Consider the following 25089-nt stretch of genomic DNA (forward strand, 5'->3'; position numbering starts at 1 on the left):
CTTTCTTTTTAAGGATGTAAACTCTAAATAGTTGTACAAAGACATAGATCACATTCACACCATTCTAAACACATGGCTTCCCTTCCCCAAAATATGAGGAATTGCTGTTTATTAAGAGTGCTAGGAAGTGCGGCTCTGTAAGGGCAAACTACAGTTCCCATGATTCAGTGTGCTTTAAATGTATGGTATGGATGTGACCTTAATTACTAAGGTGTTAATTGCCTCATGGTTAGAAACTGCATATAATTGGAAAGGGGTAGTCAAATTCTCTTGAAAGGTGATGCTCCAGAACAGGGGTGCCAACTTGAATAAAATATTGGGGGGCCCAGGTAAGCCCCACCCCACATAATGTGGCAAACACACGCGCACACACACTATTTGAATGGCAATGCCATTTACTTTAGGGGCCCCAGCCCCCTCAAATATTTTACTAGGGGGCAAAGTGACCTAAACCCCTAGGAGTTGGCTCTCTAGAGCAGCTTTTAATATGGCAACACACAAGTCCATCGATTTACTGCTGCATGAATTTTGGACCTTAAGTCTTCAGCAGTGTCAAAATTTCATACATCTTAACTGCAAGTTGCAGTTCTGCCTGTTGCAGAATCATTATTTCAGGTACAATGGTACCTCAGGTTACAGGCGCTTCAGGTTACAGAAGTTTCTGGTTACAGACTCCACTAATCCAGAAATAGTACCTCGGGTTAAGAACTTTGCTTCAAAATGAGAACAGAAATCGTGCAGCAGCAGTGCGGGCGGCAGCGGGAGGCCCCATTAGCTAAAGTGGTGCTTCAGGTTAAGAACAGTTTCAGGTTAAGAATGGACCTCCAGAACGAATTAAGTTCTTAACCCAAGGTACCACTGTATCCCTGCAAGAATGTACGAACACCCCTATGAACACTTAATTTTGTTGAAAGATTTATTGTACTTATAAAGGTAATCAGGTTTTTTCATGAGAGAGGGAGAATGTAAGATCACCAATTATCTCACTGCAGGATTAAGCTATAAATATTTAGTCTAAAAAAATATGGTTAAACAAGCACTGCAAGAAATAACAAACTATGGATATAGTTTAATACTTTCTTTCATGATAAAGTGCACTTTGGCAAGTATCAGTGGGATGGCCAAACCTTTGCCAACGGGGAGGTCAATGTGGGGTTTGATGGTTATCAGGCATAGTCTCCCCCACCTGCTTCTGCAGCACAGGAATTGCTTCATCAGCAAGTTCAGTAGCTTCCTGGTTTTCTCCTGCTCCACCCCTGCAATTATTTTTCCCAGACAAGATTCTCCCTACAACAATTTAGTGTCCCTCGAGGCAATGACCAGGTCGCAGTATATGCCCCTGTATCATGAGCTGCTCAACGGATAGAAGGCAATACCCATAATTTCCTCATTAACCTTTGTTTCCTTCCTGCCTAGAAGGCACTAGTTGGGCTGATGACCACCTACCCTCATTTACAGCCAAGACGAAGGGACATGTTCAAGCAGTTTGGCCTTTGCCCTGTCACTTTCCCCTGGAAAAACCAGTGGTCTAGCTCTGATTCGGAACAAGTGGCAATCTATGGAACACCCAATTGCATTTTTTTTTCCAATTCAGCACTAAACTGCAGGTTTCACTGGGGAAAATGCAGCAGGGCAGTGAGGATGAGCCCAAGATTATCCTGAATCCTTGTTTCAGCTCTGCAACATTAACGTCTTGAGTGCATAGGGCAATTCAGACTTCCATTTACTGAATATTATTTTTTGGGAAGGGACGTGGGTGGCACTGTGGGTTAAACCACAGAGCCTAGGACTTGCCAATCAGAAGGTCAGCGGTTCGAATCCCTGCAGTGGGGTGAGCTCCTGTTGCTCGGTCCCTGCTCCTGCCAACCTAGCAGTTCGAAAGCACGTCAAAGTGCAAGTAGATAAATAGGTACCAGTCCGGCGGGAAGGTAAACAGCGTTTCCGTGTGCTACTCTGGTTCGCCAGAAGCGGCTTAATCATGCTGGCCACATGACCCGGAAGCTGTACGCCGGCTCTCTCAGCCAATAAAGTGAGATGAGTGCTGCAACCCCAGAGTCAGCCATGACTGGACCTAATGGTCAGGGGTACCTTTACCTTTACCTATTTTTTTGGAAGGGATTCCCCAAAATTGTGCAGTTCCATGTCCGTTTTATCCCACTTCCCCACTCCAGAGGAACTGTACATAGCCTAGCAGCAGGGAACACTTGCACACAAAAAGCCCGATCCCAATGTTCACTCCCTGGCATCTCTAGCTAGCAGGATCAGGCAGCAGGTGTGGGGCAGGGTGGAGATCACTGCCTTTGACTGGCAGTGGTTCTCCAGGGGCTGGTGGCAATACTGGACTAGATGAACGAAGACTCTTTGAAAGCTTCATGTGTTACACCAATAGCATCCAGTAAGACAGTTGAAGACTTCCAGCTTCTGTGCAAGCCTTTTGGCAAAAGAAATTGGGAGGGTGTGTTTGAAATTGTACAAACATCTTTCCTGCATTTTATGGTGTAGTGGTTAGTGTTGGACTAGAACCTGGGAGAACTAGGCTTCAATTTGTGCTCAGCCATGAAGCTTGTTGGGTAACTTTGAGCCAACCATAAGACTCGGAGGCTGCCCCACCTCTCAGAACCATGAGCTGTGGTCTAAACCACAGAGCCTCTTGGGCTTGCTGATCAGAACGTCAGCGGTTCAAATCCCTGCAACGGTTGCTCTGTCCCAGCTCCTGCCAACCTAGCAGTTCAGAAGCATGTCAGTGCAAGTAGATAAATAGGTGCTACTGTGGTAGGAAGGTAAACAGCATTTCTGTGCGCTCTGGTTTCCGTCACAGTGTTCTGTTGTTCCAGAAGTCATGCTGGCCACATGACCCGGAAAGCTGTCTGTGGACAAACATCAGCTCCCTTGGCCTGAAAAGTGAGATGAGCGCCACCACCTTTTGACTGGACTTAACCATCCAAGGGTCCTTTACCTTTTACCTTTACCGGGGACAAAAGGCGAGATATAATTGAAAGTAATAAAAAGAATAGACCTTTATTGCCTGTGTAATTACTTAACATGAATGAGTTGTTTCTCACTGCTGAGAGGCAGTGAAGTGCAGGGGCTGGACTGCTTAATGCAAGAATCCTGGGCTCTAATATCCAACTATTTGCAATACAGTGCTCTCCTCTGCCTCAACAGGAATTATTGGGTGCTAGCATGCCCCTCATAAGAAGAAGTGGGATAAAACTGTAATGAGTAATCTATGTTTTATAATCAGTTGGGGTTGCAATGAGGTATGAAAAACCCTCTTTTACCTTCTAATGGTCATAATTGCCCATATGGAAACCAGGGGCTCACAGTATTTCCTGATCGATGGCCAAAGGAGTTTGTGGTCTTGCCTAGAGTGTATTTTGATGTGACTAGCTTCAGAAGATCTCAGAAGATCAGTCTTCAGTGAAAAAGACCAGTAGAGAAGAGTGGGTGGGGAGCAGCCTTTTAACCATTTGGCAGGCCAACCAGTGAAGTGGCAATGACGACACCTGACACATCCAACAATTGGTTCCTTTTCCTTTATTCTTTTTGCATAACCATTGTTTGCCATCAGCTTGCAAAAAGGAGAGCTGCATAGACCAGAGAGTTCAAGTCTCATTTTGCTTTTTTGTATTAATTAACTTCTCTGGATGGCAAAAATAATAATCAAAGCAAACAGAGTTGGAAGGCCAACCAGAGAAGACATGGCAAGATAGTGCAACAGGTTATTTGGAATCCAAAAGGGTTACAAGATAGAAATGTTCTGCAGATCACTTTCCTGCTAGATATTATAAAGTCACCAGTTACTTTTTTAAAAAAAACAACAACAAAACACAGACACACACAAAATACCATCTTTAACCATTAAAAGAAACAAAAACATTTCATCAAGTAGCTTGCATTGCTCAGAAAAGCAGTGTTTTGAAATACTTGGCAACAGCAAAATCCCCATTAGGTAACAGCTATCCGGGCAAACACACATAGGCTGAGATAAGTTAACTTCCAAGGAGTTCATAAAAAGAAAGTTTCCAGTCCTCTGCCCACAGCCTCACCCCACATTATTCAGGCGCCCCCCCCCCAGACCTCTAGAGAGGAATTTTAGGGGGTATAAGAGGCTATTGAGAAGTGAAGGACACCAGAAGGCTTTCTTCCATTAAACTGCATAAGTTTACTTATCTAATGCTCAGAGCCACAGTTCACCCTTTTGTATTTAAAGGCACACGAGTTTATCATGGACAAGATGCCCATTTTCTCTAATGCCTGATGTGCCTATTCTTTTAAACCTGTCTCCTTATTTGCTCCCATTCCAATAAAGGCTTCCATTTGGCATTCAGGTGTCATGTGCCCCAATGCCCAGTTCTGATTTGATTCACATTTCAGTCAAGATCTTTTCCCAAAAATAAGGGCAGGTCAATCTCCTGAGATACACAATGACTGCTGTAATGGTCACAGGTGTTGTCCAACTGACTTTCTCAAAATTGCAATCTCTCTCTCTCAGGAGATGCAGAGAGGAAAGATACACCAAGGATAGAGATTCACCTTTAGCCATATTGCATTATTTTATTTTTATTTTTAGAATCTATAAGAATCAAAATATTCTAGTCTGCTCAAATGAATAAATAAACCAAAGCAGGAAGGATGGTGAGGGATCTTTCTGAGGTCCTGTGTGCTGTTACTGTGGTGAGTTCTGACATCCTACTTACACCACGGTTGCCTGCTTTTAGTTCAACCACCAAGGCTTTTCTAAAGACAGTCTCGATTTTATGGCGGATGCTCAGAATCACATTAGCAAGCCCTAGCCCCCTCCCCACTTTTTTAGGGCTGAGAATATCAGGATATAACAAGACACGCTTTTTAGTGTTTGTAGTGCAGATACTACTCTCCAAGGGGCCAGAAACCTACTTTTTTGCAGCTTAAGAGCTATTCCTTTCCTATTGCCTTGCCACACCTTGTTCCCCTTCAGGAGTTTCTACCTCAGTTACATCTTTGTGCAATTAAAGAAGCACAGTGCAAATAAAATAACCATCCCAGTCACTAAGATCAAAAGGATGACCATCAGGGTCTGTTTGGAGAAGATGAAAGTATTCAAGGGAGTGTTACAGGTCTCCACCATTTAGGATTTCAACTCACTGTGAGAAGGCAGAGATTGATTTATTTTTTTTAACCCATTGCCCTGCACTTAACAGATGCCTCCCTGTTTCTCCCCTAATACTCCAGCCCCACTACACTGCCCTTACAGATCCATCCCATATCCACAAACTTCCTACCAACGTACCTTCTTCTCCCTCCAAACACACTCCTGTACCCTGTTGACCCAGTACAAGCCATTGTTAAAACCTTGAGTGTTCTCTTTACATTCCAAAGCGTATGCAACAAATAAATACTTCTAGCCGGTTGCACTCCTAACCCTGTTGGGGGAGGAGAAGACAAAGTCTGAGGAAAGTTCTCTCGTCCCACCTCAAAAGGAAGTGCAAATTGTTTGGACAACTCCGTTCCTTCCGAGCCAGAGCCACTGCGAGACATCGCTGCGGATGTGTGCATTGATTAGCGCAAAGTCTTCCCGTGGCCCCCTCAGCTGAGTTTCATGCTGATGGCCACAGCCCGCTTGTAGACCTCGGTGACGTTGTCACAGTCCACCAGGGAGAAGCAGCTATCTGCCAGAGGGTTTTGGCAACGAGTCACTGTCCAGCGGCGGAGCCGCCGACCTCCCGCCTCTCCCTCCTCCTCCAGCTGCAGGAGGTCATCCGCAGAGACGGATGCTCGCATCGGGATGCCTCCGCTCCCAAGCACCCGATCAGGCAAGTCAAGCTGGTCAAAGGACTCTGTGGAAAGGATACTGTCCTCACTCACCGCACTGGATGGGCGACTACGGCAGGTCAGGGGCAGCTTGGGCAAGGCAACCTCTGTAAAAGGGGAGAAGACCTTGGCAGGCACGCTGTCTGACTCGGTGCTGCTGGAAGAGTACTTGCCATTGTGCTTCAGGATGCCTTTCCTCCTGGTGTGATGGTCATAACTGGAGCTCTGAGGTGAGGATGCAGAGGAGGCATCACCAGAAAAGACATTGGCATCGAGGTCCATGCTAGAGTCCAAGACATCCACTGATTCACTGCGCTCTGGGGAAGAGTAGTAGCCAGACTCTCTCTTTGGGGGCTTCTTCAGGATTCCCTTCTTGGGTGCGGTAGGGGTGGCTGCAACATCTTCGTTCTTGCAGTTCAAAGCCTTGGATGACAAGACGCAAGTCAAGTCAAGGGCAGTTCCAGTATTGCCCTCCTTCCTCGTGTCCACGGGAGGCGCCATCACTAGAGGAGGAGCGGGAGGGGGGGCCTGGGTCTTCTCGCAGGAATTCCTCTTCTTCAAGATGCCTTTGGGTCTCTTGAGGATAGATTTGGATGGGTTCTCGGGAACGGGTCCTGTCTCCTGCAGAGCGTGGGAGACGTCGTTCTCCTTCTTAGACTTCTTCAGCGAGCGCTGCCTCTCCAGCGTGACGCCAGGGATGTGCTGCTTGAAGAAACAGCGGACCTTGGAGCCGTTCTCAAAGAGGGGCCTGGAGGAGCGGCGCAGCCACTCTGCCACCGTGGCCAATGGAGATTCGTTCTCACGCAAGGACTCCTGCTCCCCAATGGGCACCTTGTAGCCCCAGTTCACCCACCAGTGGCTGGCAATGTCTTCGATGGTGGCTCGGCGCTCTGGGTTCACCATCAGCATCCACCGGATCAAGCCGCAGGCCTCTGAAGGACAAAGAAACCACATCAGATACACAGGTAAGGGCCATGTTCCATTTTCCCCAGAATCTCTGTGTGTGCTTCAAGTAAGTGAAGACTCTGACCTCTCCACCTCCATTTCAGCCAATGGCTTGGCCTGTTTAACAGATATTCAAAAGCCATGACATCTGGCTGCACCGTGAGAGCAGGATGCTGGACTAAGATGGGTCATGGACCTGATCCAGCAGGCTCTCCTTATGTTCATGACTACATATTTTATTTAATAAACAGGGACAGTTGCATGCACTGGCTGCTATGTGCTACATGTTGTTTGTGTTAACTGCACACAGAGGCACATGATGTGTAATCCACACTTTCATAAAACAATATCAAAATGGCAGAATGCAGAACTTCTACTGCCCTTTCCACTCACCCGATAGCTTGGTGGGCTCTCTATAGTCACCACTTGAGATTTGCTTGACCAGAGTCTTGTAGTCTTGACCATCAAAAGGCATTGCACCATGAATCAAAATATAGAGGAGCACTCCAAGGGACCAGCTGTCAACCTGAAGAAACAGAAGAGACAGCAGCATCAGCAGCTGAAAAGAACAAGGACTGTGTTGCTCATTGCTACTGCTTTAATTCAGCCTTCTGGGTGTCACTGGACTACAGCTCCCTTCATCCCCAACCATGCTGGCTGGGGCTGACAGAAGTTATAGCTCCAAACACACGGAGGGCTCATATGTTGGATGGAGCAGATGTTGGATGGAGCAGGCTGCTTTAATTGCTAGGCAAAGACATATCAAGACACATAATTTGAACTATGTGCCATGTAGACAATATCATCTTATTTGCCAAGGAAATGAGACAAGGAACCTCAGGCCTGGGAGCACATGGACAGAACCATCAGTGGTCTAAGAAGGGGAACCCTCACCTTCCCTGGGGTTGTCTAAGGCCCAGACTAGAAGGTACATAACTGCCAGCCCATGAGGGACTGGCCTGAGAGAATGGTTTGGTCTGGAGTTTGTTTTATAAGCAGCCCTCTTACCTCAGGTCCTTTGTAAGGTCTTCCATTGACGATCTCAGGGGATGCATAGAGGGGGCTCCCACAGAAGGTCTGGAGGAACCTGTCTTGTTGGAAGACATTGGAGAGGCCAAAGTCTGCAATCTAGGGGTGGGAGGGAAATAAGGTCACAGGTTAGCACTGTTGTTGGTGGAAGACCACTACCATAACCTGCATTGTGTCTGTTACAAATATTGCTGGCCTGAATTTAGATTTGAAATCTGAACCCACAGCTTCTAGGGCTGGGCACTGGATCACAGCTACACCAGTTGAATTTCTGCCTGCCATGCACTTGGTTCAGGAGCCTTCCAGGAAAAAGGTGGAAGCCCTAAAAGCACATTCAGTTCCTAGACTAAAAGCAGAACTGCTTCATCAGGAATGTACCAGGGCTTGAAGGACTGAGCAGCTGAGCTCTACCAGTCTTGCGCTTGTGCCACAGCTGCAAGCATCTGCTGATACCACATTTTTAATACCTTTGTTTATCCAGCCTCACAGCCAATCATATCAGCCAGAAGGTACAGAACATGTTTCCAGGTTCACAGTTGCGGAACGCCCTATTGTTCAGGCAACATAGACCATGGGAGGTCTTTGTTTATTATTAACTGCACAAAAATCTCCATTATGTTAACAGTTCACTGGCTCTTTTTTTTTAAGGAGGAAAAACTCTCTGGGTGAAAGAGTACATGGTTTATGCCATTAAGCAGAACTTTGGAAGCGTTGTTTCCTTATCCTTGCAATATATGAGGAGTTGCAGCCCCCTGGATTTTAACAGTTATGGGATACCACATTTTCCTATCAGTCCCTCTTGCTGCATTATGAAAGGTAGGAAACTCAGTTAGCTGACACCACAAGTCTGGGCCTTGAGGCAGTGTCATCTTCATGCATCCCCCATCACCTCTGTGAACCCAGACCTCATAGGTCCCCTACAGAAGGGGTTTGGCTACATAAGCGCCTAAGGGAATTAGTTGATGTACCATTATCATAGCAGATGCCTGGAGGTCCAGTAAGACCATCACAGTTTTAAAGCTATTACAACGGATTTCTTTTCTCTGCATAAAGAAAAGGGTAGCCCAAGGTGCTGCCCTTATGGACTGTCTGCTGGTGGACTGCAAACTCAGTCATCCCTAACCAATGGCTGTGCTGGCAGGGGCTCAGACTCTTATGGGTTCAAGCCCCACACTGGGCAAAAGATTCCTGCATTGCAGAAGGTTGGGACAAGATGAGCCTCGTTGACCCTTCCAACTCTTCAAATCTATGATTTTATGATATCTGGAGGGCCACATACTGGCTACCCTTGGTGTAAGATTTATCCTTCCACTGAGTGTGAGTAGTCAGCATTGCTTCTTTCAATTATCAGAGAAGTTTCCTACTTGGTCATCTGTTGCTCAAAAGGTGCCTGGGAATTTCACTTTCTTATTATTCCATAGTAGGACAGCTCTAGGTATTATCCTTTTGCACAGAACTAGGATAAACTCTGTTGGATTATTCTTAAGCCTGACAACTGAAATATGTGGTCTAATCATCTTGGAAACAGGCATTTCCTCCTTGCTTGTAAGCCACTAAAAACTTTCCCCTTATCCCTAACTTGCCATGAGTCACTATTTGGATTACACGGAATAGCTGTATGTTTATCATGGGAGATATGCCCTGGTATTCTGGTAACCGCTGGCTATTTATAGCTCCTTCGTCTCCCTGGTTAAAGGATCCTGGTCCCCAACAAATATCAAGGATTTGGAGGACAGCATTTTCTTGTTTTCCACAGTTACAAGAAATAGCAAGGTTCACCTTTCCCCTTTGCAACCCTGGCATCCAACAGTAGCGGGTGCCAGTTTAGAAATGAGAGCAACCCACAGAGAACATGGTCTGAACCATCCTTGCCCAAACATCTGCCCTCCAGATGTTCTTGGACTCCAAATCACATCACATCCTGCCAGGCTGGTCAATGGTCAAGGATGAAGGGTGTTGTGGCTGCCCAAACATTAAGACTCCAGGTTCCGACTCCACAATGCAAATGTAAAGCATATTCACTGGCTACAATGTTCGTTAGATTCCCACCCCCTATCTCTCTTGCATTGCTTTTAATTTTGTCATTAGCTTTCTATTGCGCTTTTAAAGTCCTATTTTTTCTGTATATTTTGCTATTATCTGAAAGCAACCTTGACTTTAAAGGTGCAAATAATGTCCTCACAGACATTTGAGCATCACATGTTGTAAGTTACTGACAACTTGAATAGCTCCACTTACCTTGATATTGCCGTTAGCGTCCAGAAGGATGTTTTCTAGCTTCAGATCTCTATGAACAATTCCATTCTGTTGAGAGAGGGAAAAGGAGCGTTTAGGTTTGTTTTTTCTGGTGGAAGCCAAAGCATGCTAGAAGTCTGCCTCTACTAATTCTGTCCATCTATAGAGATGCTAGCAGGCTAGCAGTGTGTTTAACAGACTGTTGGTTTTTTTCTTAAGGGCAAAAAGCCCAAAGCAGCCAGACAGGAAACTAAAGTGAGAGACACAATATACACACCCACTACGAATACAGGAGAGAAAGTTCTAACAAGGGATTCCAGCAAATGTTCGGCCCAACAATTAGGTTCAAATTGAGAACTTTCCACTTTATTCTACTGTCGTAGTGCTCTTCTACACAACTAGAGAACTTTCCATAAGAGAATGTGTTTGCATACAAACCTGAGAGCCATGTTTTCATAATCGCAGGTCCATGAAAATAAGTAGGATCACAACAAATGAAAGCTCCAATTGCACTAAACAATGACAAAAGCTCTAAATGTCTACAAAGGACCTCTTTAACCAAGTGTTGCATGTTGCTATTCTTGTTTCCCCATCTCCGAAACAAGATGGTGGGCGAAAGAACGTCAGGTTTGCTAGTGTCATTTCTCAGATACAAGCACAAACTCTCTCCTTTGCATTCAAGATGCATCATGCTCATGGCCATCCACATATTGCCTATTATCTGACCAATGTTTGGTACCGCTTTCTGCCATAGACCTGAAATCATGTGATGGACCCAGCACATTCAATTGCTATCGTTGCCTGATATTTAACAATTTCACGAGCAAAGTAGAAAGAAGTCAGGCTCCTAGTCCATATTATTGCAATGTGGAGTTTAGGTACTGCCATGACAAATTGCAATTATGTACCCTGATCACACCTTCCTATGTACCACGCAAGCCCATTTTGTCCTCTGGCCTTTAACATTCCTAGAATCCCAGAATTCCTTCCCAAAAGAGAGAGAGTTCCAAAACCTGCATCTCTACATTCCTCCCCACATTCTGCAACAAAAACAAAACATGCAAAGTAGGAGGAGGCCAAGAATTCTAGACATTTATTGCCTGGGTATATATTATGAGTGCTTTATCCAAGCTCAATCTATCACCTTAAGTTTTTTTGTCTGCCTCAAAACTTCAGCAGATCACAGGAATACATTTTGAAAGTAGAATAAATGAGATTAGCTGCTTTCTAGTTTAGCAAATGAGTTTACCATTTTTGGTATACACTTTGCAAGTGGCAAAAATAAAATTAACCAAATCCAGACTTTCAAGAGTCAACAAAATTTCATGGGCTGTGTCTCTAAGCATTCAGTGATGCAATACTACCAGCATCTGTTTCCTTAACAGTCAAGATTTAAAACTATAAAAAAAACTGATGACACAGCAGGTAGAAAGAGGTTTGTTCGCATTCCCCATACAGATCAGCACAACTGAGTTTGTCGCTTCACAGGGACCCTTTCGCTTCAAGTAAGAGTGAAAATGCAAGCCAGAATGCTTTACATTTTTAGTATTAAATCCAGTGTGACAGCTATGGGTGTTCCCCCAAGTGCAAGGTTGAATTGACAATACTACTGTGACTAACCTCATTAGGAAAACAGTGCCTTAGCAGTACACAAAACACCCTGAGGAAATATGCAGCTTTGCTTGTCTCCCAACACCATAACACCTCTGCACAGAACACAGTACCTGTCCAATCCAATACTACACATAGAACACATCCAAACTACACAGCCTGTGCGCATAAAACCCTTTGTGGAAACTGAGCATGCAGTTTGGGCCTATGTGTGTACACTATAATTCAGATGACTTGTCCCAGGGGCACCATGCCTTGGCATGGGCAGTATTGCTCAAACTGGCCCACTATGTAAAGCAGGACAAGGGTCTAATAGCCCTCCCCTATCACTTCTTTCCTTTAAGGAGGAAGGTAGCCCGCCAATGTTTATGTCCTCGTGAACATCAAAATTCCTATGACTGCCAATAATTACTAACCTTTATATCTGTAACTGTTCTAGAACAGTTCATTCATAACATATTTTATGATCCGTGCTTGAAGCATGTTGCTGCATGGTGATGCAAATATATTATGCACTGTATGTTCCCTGTAGACCAATGCAGATCCACAAACTTGTTTCAAACATTCACACAGGCTTGTGAATGGGTCAGAGTGGTTTTCTGCTTGCCCCATGGTTTCTAGGCATAGGTCAGAGCAGTTCTGCCTTTGCCCTGCTGCTTTTCCACAGACAGCCTGTGCTTTAGTGCTAAATTGGAACAAATAGCAATCCGGTTTGCTCAGCTTCAGCAGTAAACTGTGGATTTTCCCAAGCGAAAGCAGCAGGACAAACAGCACTGTGGATGAATCAACAGATACAAGGAAAGCAAGAAGCAAGAGAATGAGCCCTCTTTTTTTGCTGTAACATGGGTAAGCAGAACTTGTGGATTACACCATTGGGGAGATCAATGAAGACAAGGAGGCAACTCCTGGTGATATTTGAACAGAGTCTCAAGACTCCTAAGCTTCTTGACTTTCCAAGTGTCTTAAGTAACTGCTGGAGAAACAGCACAGACATAAAAAGGTGCACCAAGACTTTAAGTCATCCAATTGACTCACCTTGTGACAGTAGTAGATAGCAGACACCACCTGCCTGAAGAAATGTCGGGCTTCCTGCTCAGTTAATCTCTGGCGCTCACTGATGTAGTCGTAGAGGTCTCCCTTGCTGGCATACTCCATCACAATGACAATCTTGCTGCTGTTTTCAAATACTACATGAACAAGAACAGGGACGGCATTAAGATGAATCACAAAGAATCCAAGATGTCTAAGCTGAACAATCTTGATGACAAGTCTGTGGCTTTAGTTCCTATCCCAAGAGTGCGGAACTTCTGCTCCTCTTGACATTGTTGGATTCCCAGTTCTCATCAACTCCAACCAAGGTGATCAATGGTTAAGGATGATGGGCATTCTAGTCCAACAACCCCGTCCCTGTCCTATCCTGACTTGTGTCCCTTCCAAATCAGGCTCATGAAGTTGGTGCTCTAGGGTACCATTTCAGTTCAGTTCAGCTGCAAATGCAGCGTTATTTTAAAGAGTACATTCATATAAATTCTAAGATGGCACAACACCTGCCTGTTTAACAAACAGGCACATTTCATTCAAGTCTAATGCATTTTACCAGTTAGTAGCTTAGGGTCAGGTTTTTCCTATCACAATTTAACACACCGTTCAAGTCATTTTGGGGTTAAAGTAAGAGCTATGGACCAAATGGCACAGGCTGTACAAACACACAGAGCCTTGTGAAATGCCAACCCTTCTGCTATATTTAGCAGCACGGTGCCTTAAGAACTCTCACCGTCACCAGTATTTACAATACTCCACGTATCTGCCATATGCCAACAATAAATATGCAATACCTGGAGCCAGGCTCCAGGTTAGAACACACACCTTACGTGGCATTTCACAGAGTTCTAAGAACAATTTTGCAGGAATCCTTACTCTCAAAGCTGGAAATAATAGGAGCTGGCTGCTATTGCTTTTTAAAAAAAAAAATAGAGAGAGACCATGCCACCACTACAAGTTGTTTTGTACACAAAAACAAGGAAGAAAGTATGAAAGGGTGTAGGAGGGGAACTTTTACCCTCTAGATCTGTGTGATGCTGCTGCTGCTACTACTGAGTCATCCATTTGTGCCTCCGGTAGAAGCCACAGAGAGTTTCAACCCTTGCAACATTGTGGAGTTGACGAAAAATGGCATTTATTTGTACATTAGAACGGGAAATGCACTGCTTAGTGAAAAGAGCTTTGTGGGGCCCCCCCAATTAGTTTTGCAGATAGCCTCCTAAAAATTACAGAAACATTTTACCACACTTTTGATACCTATAGTAAATGGAAATCATGCCCTATGCATATTATATTTAACAATATCAGAATTGATTATATACGGGTCTCTCCATGTATATCTGGTTGGAGCTACAACTTCTTGAGTTCAGTCTGACCCCTTTCTGAAAAGTCAGACATCTGAAAAATAATGAAAAGGAGGCTGGCACCAATATTATATGGATATACAGTGGTACCTGTACCTGAAGAGGGGCAGTGTGTTAAATGTTCTTACCTTCATGGACAGCAATGATGTGGGGGTGATTGAGAGACGACATTATTTCAATCTCTCTCCGGATATGGACAAGATCCTGCTCATCCTTTATTTTGTCTTTCCGGATAGATTTGATGGCAACCTGGAAAACAGGAAGTTTGAAAAATGGTTACCCAATAAGTCATCTGCTTCCTTGCTGATGGAAATACAACATACCAGTGTGTTCATGATTGGAAATAGACCAGCTACAAGCTCTGTGTCACAGGGGTGATATCTATTAAAAATGATCCTTCTGCAGTTAGGATACATCACTGTATGGAATGTGACCAGTGAACATGATGTAATATCAATAGCTTTACTTGATGCCCTTAGGAACAGTTCTCTGTGAATTGTGAATAAGTCACTGAAATTTATAAAGATAGAAAGAAATGGAAGAGAAGCCATGAGTTCCAGGTAATGTTCTCTTTTGTGGAAAAGAAGTACTAGTAAACACAGAACTCCCCCCCCCCCACCCCAGCAATACAACCAGCAATCCAAAATGGTGGAAATTTGAACCGGCAGGAGGAAACCTTCCAAAGTGTGCTCAGATTTCTTTATTATGAAAATTCCTCCACAAGGAAATGAAGGGGAGGAGAGAGGGAAAGTGAGAGGACCAGAGAATAGATGCAGCTAATCCTCTTTCAAAGGGATTGTGAAGACAATGGACTCCTTGGGTTGAATTTACAAGGGAATCCAGCACAACCTCGTTTCTTCTATCAGACAAGAATGCGGAACAGCATTAATCCTGTAAAAGGATCCTGGAGGACACATAATACTAAGCCTCCCAGCAACAACAAGGAAAGGGAGGCCTGGCCTTGCATCCCAAAAGCAGTGAAGTGTTAGAGCTCTCTCCCATGCAACCACCATCAACACACAATTCACTATTACCACTAACAGATAGAGGGCAGCACTGTGCATTTAAGTCAGGGGTCAGCAACCTTTTACAGCCATGGGCCGTCCGTCAGACCATGTGGGGGGCTGGACTATATTTTGAAGAAAAAAATGAACATATTTCTATGCCCCACAAATAACCCAGAGATGCATTTTAAATAAAAAGACACATTCTACTCATGTAAAAACACTCTGATTCCTGGACCGTCCATGGGCCGGACTGAGAAGGTGTTTGGGCAGGATCCGGCCCACGGGCCTTAGGTTGCCTACCCCTGATTTACCGTAAGTATTTCAAAGGATGGGGTACCAAGGGGTACCAAAGGATGGGGTACCCTGTTTGCCTCAGCAGCAAAGAGGTCTGGCCTTGGAGGCCTGACTAAGGGCAACAGAATCAAGAGATGGTCCAGTTGCTAGTTAGAAAGTTAGCTTGGGATCCAAGAAATCAGATTCATGTGCACTTCCTATTCAAAAAAATCCCATGATTTTAGCAGTCATATACAATTCTAAATGGTTTGCTTTCAAGCTTCCAAGCGAGCCAAGATGGTGGCCTTTCCCACTGCACTTTTAGGAAAATAAAAGTTGCCCTCAATCACAGTGTAATAATCACAAAAACTATCCTAACAAGAATATTTTCAGAGAAATGTAAGTGGTGCATGCAAGTCCCAGAATTTGTTAACCCAATATTTACCCACCAATGCTGGCTGCTCTCCATATCTAGGGTCACCGGGCAATATTGCCACAGCAGTGTGTTGTTTAGCAATACCTATTTCATCACCACCTTCCCACTTATGAGTTTGTTGCAGCTTTTTGAAGTTAAGGAATTGTATCCCCAAAAGATAAACCAATTATGTGAGCTCAACCAGGCACATCATGAATCATTTCTTGCAAAAATGATCAGGGAAGTTCAAAGCGGGTTCTTCTGTGCAAGAGAGATGTATAGATCAATCAATGACATAAAAGAAAAATGAATAATATAGGGAGAGGTGCCTGGGGGCAGGGGGTAGCCTACAGTTTTCTTGCAATAGGAATTACTTAATCCAGAGTTGTCACATAGGTCAACATCCAACCTACACTTGGCATTACAGTTACAAGTAGGGAGCGTCACGCCCACATCCAGTAAAGACTTATCTGCTAAATGCATTGCCTACCAACCAGTAAGGTTGAATGGGGGAACCAAATAAATAGGAGGTGTAAATAACGTTGGAAGCAATACAGATGGTGTGTTTGAGCTCAAGTCACTTTCCCTAAGTGGCCTTGGTTCAGGGGGTTAATCTTTAACCCTTTCTGCCTCAGTGCCTTATCACCTGGTCTCCCTTCTGGAATGTGCACAACTGTTGGACAATGCAAAGCCCTTTTTTGGTATACAGACAAAAATGCAGCCTACTAATTTTACAAAGGTACTCATCCATTCCACCCCCTCCCCTCAGGAACCCCCACTATTGAGAATCCCCATTGCTCCATTATTCACTGACCCAGAGGCATGTGCCCAGAATGCCTGGCATCTAGTCTGGTCTGAACTGCCCTAAGGATTTGGGCACAGCTACTCAAGAGCCACCTGCCTTGCCTTCCCAGAAATTAAGAGTGCTGCCTGACAATTAAAGGACCACAGCTTGGAGGCCAGACTGAGCTCACTTAGGAAGAGAAGAGTCAGCCTTTTAATAGCTCCACTTTGGGACCATTGTATGGCAAAAAGTGATATAAAAGTACTATAAATTAATAAAGGGTGACGGCCACACAAATCAAAGTGTGCTCACATGTATTAGCACATGCAGGCCTTTGTGCGCCTGCCTGGCTGCCCTTCCAGCACACAGACTCAAGTGTGAGGAGGTGCTACATTTTCCTCAGTGACCCCGCAGTGACTGGATTAGCAAATTAATTTTAGCTGGTTTCTGAAGTGATTAAACCTGCAACTAACACACGCAATGTGTGATGTATGAATGTTGATAATCCGATCCCAAATTAGTATCAACAATAATCCAGGCTTGCATTATTGATTTTCTGAAACTTTTCATCCTAGAGATCCCTGAAGGGACACATTAGAAGCTGAAATTGTGTGGAAGCTCCTAATTTTGCTAAAAAAAGAGTAACCGGATCTGTGCTTTCTGTGGCTACCCATGGCCTTTAGCCTGGTCCTGTGTTAGAAATGTATCGTTTCTGTAGAAACTCACACACATAACTGACAATAAAGTGTACAAATTGAAGGGATGCAAAAATTAGCAACTTTTTATCCATCTCACTGATTTTTCTTTTTCACTGAGGATGACATTTGATGGGGGGGTGGCAGGAGCTGAGCAGGACTCTTATTAGATGGCAGCAATGAAGATCAGAGCATGATTGTAGACCCATAAGAAATTCCCCTGCCCCTGTTCATAATGCACTCAGAAAGTAAGTGTCTATGGCCCACAAGAGACTTTGAGAAAGTTTCCATTAGACTACTAGCCTCACACCCTTTCAGAGACCAGTTAGACTAGGCACATCTTTTGTGAGGCTTAACCACTGTATACAGTGCACTATGATTGTAGGCAGACCACGTATATCCCCAGTCAGTTCTGCTTGATTGTTATAATTTGGCTTTAAAGCCCATTTCAAATCCGGTTTTAATTATGGTTTTGGAGAGGAAGAGATCCCCCGACAGGTAATGAAAGTCTGTCAGGTGGTTCCAAAACCAGTTCCAGATTCTGCTCACTGCTTTAGTCCCAGAAAGCAATGAATTATATCCTGCTGGCAGAGAGTGAGTGTCAACAGTGCCACAAGCTCTCTGTTTTTGCCGCCACAGACCAGTAGACCAACAGCTACCCCACAATATTCCCAAGATACTGGGGGTGTGGGGTGGGGAGAGAGAGAGAGAGAGAGACTTTCCATTTTTAGGCACACCACCCTCCCCCTTTGTCTGCACAGCACAGGACTAGGAGTCCATGTATCACATTTTGCTAGCAAAGTCTATAGAAACAGCAGGCTTCCTGTTTGATTTGGCGGAAAGCCAAAAGCTAAAAGCTACTCTCCAGCATTTAGGCAGACGTAGAATGGCAAACAGGTGTAGAAACCAATTCAGCTCATCACTTTCATCTGGTCTGCAGTTTCACATGAAGCTCCAGATAGAAAAGGAGGCTGCTCATAATCTCTGTGTAAGCAAATAAACCAGTAATTTCATAAGGCCCGATATGAGCTTTGTTTGCAAATAAATATATTAAGTACCCGGTGGGGTACTTACATAGAAAGGTGCCTGCATTAAAAGTTCATTGGTTTCTTCAGTCACAGTACGTCTGGCACAATATCAGTTCATTTAAAATGTGCACTCCTCTACAGCTGACTCAGGATTTACTTCCTTTGATCCACAACATCACAGAGCAAGATTTGCTTGGATGCAGCATTTGAAGCCTAAGCAGGCCTAGATGTCAGCAAAAGCAGGTATCAAGATAATTCACTGAGATATGGTGACTCTTGTGTCTTCTACACAGAGGCATCGGTTATCACATACATCTCAATTTTCATTCATGTGGAAATGGAATAAACAGAATGAAATTGGGGTTTTACATTGAAATTAGGAGAGGAGTAGCGTCTGGAGAGCAATGCTGGTATTGCCCAAGAAGACAGTGCCAGACATACTTACAGAAATATACAATCATAGAACTGTAGAGTTGCAAGGGATCCTAAGGATCATCTAGTCCAATGCAATGCAAGAGTCACAACTAAACAGTTCTTGGTTTTAATAGCAGATCTTCCTTTGCTATGTCCCTGCACAGTTGCTGCATGGTTAACTCAGCCTTGGAAATAAAGTCACAAAAGTCGCCAGTCTGCTAAGAGGCTATCAGTGTGCATTTCCAGACAAATGTGCATAGGAATGAGCACCCCTCACCCAAATGGTCTGGCAAGAGGAAGGCTTTATCAAGAGTTCCATCCATCCATATGCCACCAGCCTGCTCACTGGCCAGCATGGGATTCCTGGTTGCCTAAGGGCTACAATCAGGCAATTTATTAAAGGACTTGAAAAATACTTAACAGACTTGTCAGTTAAAGAAACCAAGATGGCAATATGAGGAAGGGTGATCTTTAGACCCAGCAACCATAAGCCCAGTGAAGCTTAACAAGGTTTGAATGTATTAATAGGAGCCAGGTAACACCTGGTAGGGCCCCCCAAAAGTGTTTTTATCAGGCTAGATGTTAAGCAAAGAACCCCAGAAGGGGGTAGCAGAGATAGCTCAGTTGGTACAGCAGGAGACTCAATCTCCCCACCACATTGGGCAAAAGTTTCCTGCACTAGACTAGGACTAGATGACCCTCGTGGTTCAACACTACAGTTCCATGATTGATCTGTAGTTTGCAGTTTGAGTTTGCAAAGAACCTTCAAAAGGAGTGCGGATGGGATAGGCACAATTCATTAGATTAGGCTGGATATGATGCAAAACAAAAGAGGCATCGGGTTGTGCCAGACTACCTGCAATTTTTGTTTGCATGTTTGAGCAACTCAGCACTGCAGAAAAAGGCCAAGCCCACTACTGCAGTAATGTTTATTCTTTCCTTCTACAATACCCAAAAGTCAACATGCAAATTCCCCTTTCACAAGGAAACAAAACTGCCACTTCAGTCAGCATGACTGGGAGCTGTTTATCCACCACCCACATCAACACTGCTCACTAATGGGCCAAGATGATCATGCCACCAGATTAATTTATTCCCAAAATCCAGGGCTTTGCCAAGGCCTGCATAGACACGCCTTCTCCTACAGGGGTTTCGTAGAGAGACCACTGTCATTGTGCAGTAGGTTTCTAACAGGCTTAGGTGCCCGTGTTCAGAACCTGAAAATGCTGCTATTAGAACACAGTCCCTAACAACCTTTGGGCTAATTTTAATTGTGTTCACACAGACACTGATGTACCTTCCCCAGAAATACTAATTTACACCAGCACAGCAAGGTCAAATCGGAAGAGAGAGAGAGAGACCGACCCTGAGAGCTTTGGGTCCCTTCCTAGATTCTGCAGAGATTCCCTCCCTGCCTGAAAACTCCAGCCAATGAAAGTCGACTTTCCCCGTTTCAAATGAGGCCAGCCACAAAGGCAAACAGTGGCAGTGACAGGCAATTCATGTCAGATCAATAACAGCAGAGGAGAGAGGAGAACTAAATATAGCAGCAGAGGATTGGCTAGCTTTGTCCTCTACTTTTAAGAGGAAAGAAAAGAGTGCCATTGCCAAAAGGGGCCCCCGGACCACTTGCCCTCCCATTTTACAAGGGCATTTTGGCTACCACCAAAGCTCAGCTTTGCAAGGAAGCTGCTGCTATAAATGCCTTGCCATTGTCACCAAAAAAGAAAGCTACTTAAGGCAGTCTTGCAGAAGAGGTGAAATTTTTACCACCCTGGCTCAGTAGGATGTAATTGCCCTTAATCCTACCACTCTGTTCCTCACCAGCCAGAATGATTCACACCAGGAAAGTGAAGTTTTGCAAGGCCACCATTAACTTGCACAGGCCTGTCCCACAGTTTGCCAATTTAGTTTATTAACTCAGATTAGGATTAATTCGCTTTGCCTTCACTGTTTGCATCACTAATTTGGAACCAGGAGGCCTTTGCCAAAAAGTGGGGGGGGGGGTGATCCCTGTCTCACAGGGCCACCCAACCAACCTCTTTCTCTTTGCACACCTCCCTTCCCTGCAACTTCACAATTTGTGAAGGCTGCCAAACCATGCGCCACTATCTCCAAGTAAGTCTCATTAAAAACCAGTGAAATTTATTTTTGAGTAAATATGCATAGACTCAGATTGTAGAGCTAGTTACAAGGCTCATCTGAATTGCAGATTTTTTTATTTTTATTTTTTAAAACGCACTCTGGCAGAAGATAACTGACATTCATTATGCAATCTATTTCTATGCTGGGAGTTCGTGGGTGAGAGAAAGACATTTTTCCCAAGGATCTCGAAGCTGCCCCGGGCACCAGCAAACCCTGCAGGCTGTGCAATCGCGATTCACGCGCCCCTTCGTCCCCCCCGCCCCGCTCTTGGAAAGCGCTCTCCTGCAGCACCAATCGCCCAGCAGCCTTTGCTGTTTGCGGCAGGGAACCCTGCGCTGTAGAGGATGAAGACTTCTGTGATCTCCCAGGGAGAATCTGCCAACCTTTATGGCATCAGATGCGCAAAAACCATAGAGCCGCTGCCAGGCATCTCGCCATCCAGAAATGCAAAGGGGGTCCCAGTTGCCGGCTTACACGGCTTAAAACCTGGAGGACGAGAACGCCGCGCTTGCCGCAGAGGCAGACAGAGGGTGAAAGGACTTTGAGGCAGGGGGATTTGGCCGAGGGCGTCCTGCCGCTGCCAGCCACCTCGCTGCTAAACTGAAAAGGAACAGCAGTGCTGATGGTGGCACAAACAGCGGGAAGATTCAAGGGAGATCTTCCCGGGGAATCCTTCTGGGAAGAAAAACCAAACTGCGGCACCGCGGAGGGTGAGGGAGGATTCTATCCGGGCAAGCAAAGGAACTTGTTCGGGGCAACCCTGTTCTGACACCTTGCAAAGGAGGAGACCGATCAACAGCGCGATCCTATGCAAGATTAGGAGCAAGCAAGGCGTTCAAGGGGCCTGACTTCCGTGTAAGCGCGTCCGGGTTTGCAGCAGCCCCAACCAGGGGTGCCAACCTGAATAGAATATTTGGCTGGGGGCAGATAAGCCCCACCCCACATAATCGATCACAAGATGTGGCGCGCGCACCCTATTTGAATGTCAGTGCCAATCAACTTTGGGGGTGCCTGGCCCCTTCAAATATTTTATGGGGGGGCTGCTGGGACCTCCCCACCTAGGAGTTGGCACAGGGTCAGAATCCTGCCTGGAACCCCAAGAACCAATAACTGGCCGATAAGCTTTGGCGGAAATGTGCACGCAGCGCAATAGGCACCTTAGCCTGAAGGGTCCCGTCATACTGGCGTAAAGCGGATCCCCACACTCACACATGCACACGCTTCCCTCTCTCTCCTTACCAGCTTGCCGGATCTCTCCCGCGCCTTCTTCACCTTGCCGTAGGTGCCTTTGCCCAGGGTCTCCAGGAACTCGTAGCGATGCCGGAGGTTGTGCTTGTGGTAGTGGCGCTTCACCGCCTGCTTCTTCGCCGGGGGCTTGGGCGACGGCAGGAGCCCGTCCCTTAGCGCGGCGGAGGCCGCCGGGGGATCGGAGGGCCAGGCGCGATCCATCGCCCCCTCCGGCGCAGGTGACAAGCGAAAGCGGGCGGAGAGAGCGAGGGAGACGGAGAGAGAGCGATCGGCAGACTGCAAGCGCCGCTGGAGCCGGCCGGCCAGCGCCGAGCCAATAAATGCTACAAACCTGCCCGCTGCCGGACCGCCCCCTTTGCAGCCATTGGCTGCGGCGACCCACGTGGCCAACCTATTTCGCAAGGTGTCCGTGGCGGTGGGGGAGAGAAAGCGGGGGGGGGAGCAGGGCGCGGGGGGGCGGACAAGAAGCCTTGTGTTGTCAGAGAAATCTCAAGGATGCTTCGCCAGGCGCATCTGCGTGGGAGCAGAGCTCTATGGACCTCCGTTGGGGCTGACTTCCGAGGAAAGACGTGCATCCTGTGGTCGGGCTTTGTCTCCCAAGACAAAGAAAGCCAAGAAGACGTGATGGAGACAAGTTAAAATTACAGAAACTGAGCCACACGGCGGGGGCTGGGTCTCTGGAAAGCCAGCCTTAGCATGGCTGTTTGAAAGCGAGTTTCCAGCAGCAAGCAAGAGGCGGGAATCTTGAAAATAACTGCATCCTACAAAATCATTACTAGACTTTCAGCACTCCACAAACATCCTCGTTTTAGCACCTCGGGACCACATCAGAAAAAAAGATGCGTTTTATTTATTGCCTTTTTATCAAAAAGCATAGATGTTGCCTCTCCCATCATCCTCACACCAGCCCTGTGAGGTAGGACATATATACTTATTTCCCCATCAACAGTGAATGTCATAGAATCATATAGAATCATAGAGTTGGAAGAGACCACAAGGGCCATCGAGTCCAACCCCCTGCCAAGCAGGAAACACCATCAGAGCACTCCTGACATATGGTTGTCAAGCCTCTGCTTAAAGACCTCCAAAGAAGGAGACTCCACCACACTCCTTGGCAGCAAATTCCACTGTCGAACAGCTCTTACTGTCAGGAAGTTCTTCCTAATGTTTAGGTGGAATCTTCTTTCTTGTAGTTTGGATCCATTGCTCCGTGTCCGCTTCTCTGGAGCAGCAGAAAACAACCTTTCTCCCTCCTCTATGTGACATCCTTTTATATATTTGAACATGGCTATCATATCACCCCTTAACCTCCTCTTCTCCAGGCTAAACATGCCCAGCTCCCTTAGCCGTTCCTCATAAGGCATCGTCATACATCGGTCCCTTGCAGACTTCTTTTCATCCCGATTTGCTTACACAAAAAAAGTGTTAAGGTCACTCCCAGACTGTCCCTGTTTTCAAGTGGGATTCAATCACATACTTGCAAATTCAGGTTGTGTAATTATAGGTGATTGGGAGTTCTTGAGAAACAAAGGAAATCAATAGCAACTCTCTGTGATAAGGAAAGTGAGGGAGAATACACTGGGAAGTGCGATAACACTTCCTTTGATGAAACATAATCGAATCGCCCTGCAAACAAATCAGAATGAATGCTCAATAAACAGGTTGTTTGAAAGCCCCCTTCCTCACTAGGACACTATTCCCAATTAGTTATTTCCAAGGAAACAATGTTTAAAACTTGTAGCCCTCAGAAGGATTTGGGGCTGTATGTCCTATCATTCCTCACCATTAGCCATGATGGCAGGGGCTGATGGGAACCGGAGTCCACAACAACATTTGGAGGGCCAAAGGCTCCCCACCACTGCTCTAAGACTTCCAATGTATTTAGAACAACAACCAGAAGACATATGCTAAGGAAATGATGCAAAAGCAAATGGTGAAAATATTTGTTGCTACAAAAACCCTAAAGCAAAATTAATGGGAAACATCCTGTTTTATTCTGCAATTTATATATACAGCCAGTCCTATGCATACCTACTCAGAAGTAAGTCCGGGCTTACTTGAAAATAAGTGTGCATAGGATGTAGCCTTAATATTTCAATATCCTTTAGCAGTGGATTGTTTTCCTGTGGTTCAATAAAAAACCTGCTGGGCTACACACATTATGCAAAATTAATACGCAACCTCTATTTTGACTCAACTGTGGGGGGTTTTGATTTTTAAAAAATAGTATTTGCTGGGATGTAGAAAGGTTGCTGCAGGTCTTGTTGTAATTCTTTGTAGCACTCCCCTTGCTGTATTTTCTTATTTGTATTAGCAATCATCTATGCCTTAAAAAACAAAAGCCCCTCTGAATATACACTCAGAAGCTACTGGGCATTGGGTACATTTTTAGAAAATCTAAATAATAAAAACTCTTACAGAGTTGTTTTTGCATCTGAAAAAACAACCCTCATATAGGTTGAAATACCCCCTCCCCTTTTTATGGAACTTAATAATAGTTGGAATGACTGCCACATTGTGGTTTCAAATCTTAGAGAGGAAAGTTCCAACAGCAGTCAAAACAAAAGCTTCAGCCTGACTTTGGCATGTGAGGTCATCACATTGATTGAAGAAAAAGATAACTACAGAGTTACTCATACAGACCTGGATTTTCCCAGAACTTCAAAGCGCTTGGGCAGCAATGACACATACCAGGGAAACACACTAATACAATCAAGGCAGATCACAGCTGAATATAAGATTAATTCAATCAATTGGGTGTCTAGTGTGGTTTGAATAAGGTCACTTGTAGCATTACAGGAATAATGAATAATAATAATAATAATAATAATAATAATAATAATAATAATAATAATAATAGATTCAGTATTGAGTTGGCATCATTGCAATTCTTACATGACAAATGTTTTGTAAATGCAGGCAACAATATCATCATCAACAACAACTACTTGCATATAATATTCGGAGCCCACTAAGACTTGCAAACGTTTAGTTATCTAGAAATTCTTATGAGAAAGAGAGAAAAGGAAGAAGAGGAAGAAGAGTTTGGATTTGATATCCCG

General features: G+C 45.0%; 1 protein-coding gene across 1 annotated transcript; it reads right to left on the bottom strand.

The window, feature by feature from the left end:
- Positions 1-3522: 3522 nt before the first annotated feature.
- NUAK2 (NUAK family kinase 2) lies at positions 3523-22343 on the bottom strand. Its single transcript, XM_053393304.1, has 7 exons — positions 22019-22343; positions 14147-14267; positions 12649-12800; positions 10006-10071; positions 7747-7866; positions 7132-7264; positions 3523-6725 (listed from the first exon to the last, which is right to left on the bottom strand). Exons 1-7 carry the CDS (start codon positions 22226-22228, stop codon positions 5569-5571), a joined length of 1959 nt encoding a protein of 652 aa, XP_053249279.1. The 5' UTR covers positions 22229-22343; the 3' UTR covers positions 3523-5568.
- Between the last annotated feature and the right edge of the window lie 2746 nt (positions 22344-25089).

Source organism: Podarcis raffonei, chromosome 6 (genome assembly GCF_027172205.1).
Source record: "Podarcis raffonei isolate rPodRaf1 chromosome 6, rPodRaf1.pri, whole genome shotgun sequence".
Classification (NCBI taxonomy): Eukaryota; Metazoa; Chordata; class Lepidosauria; order Squamata; family Lacertidae; genus Podarcis; species Podarcis raffonei.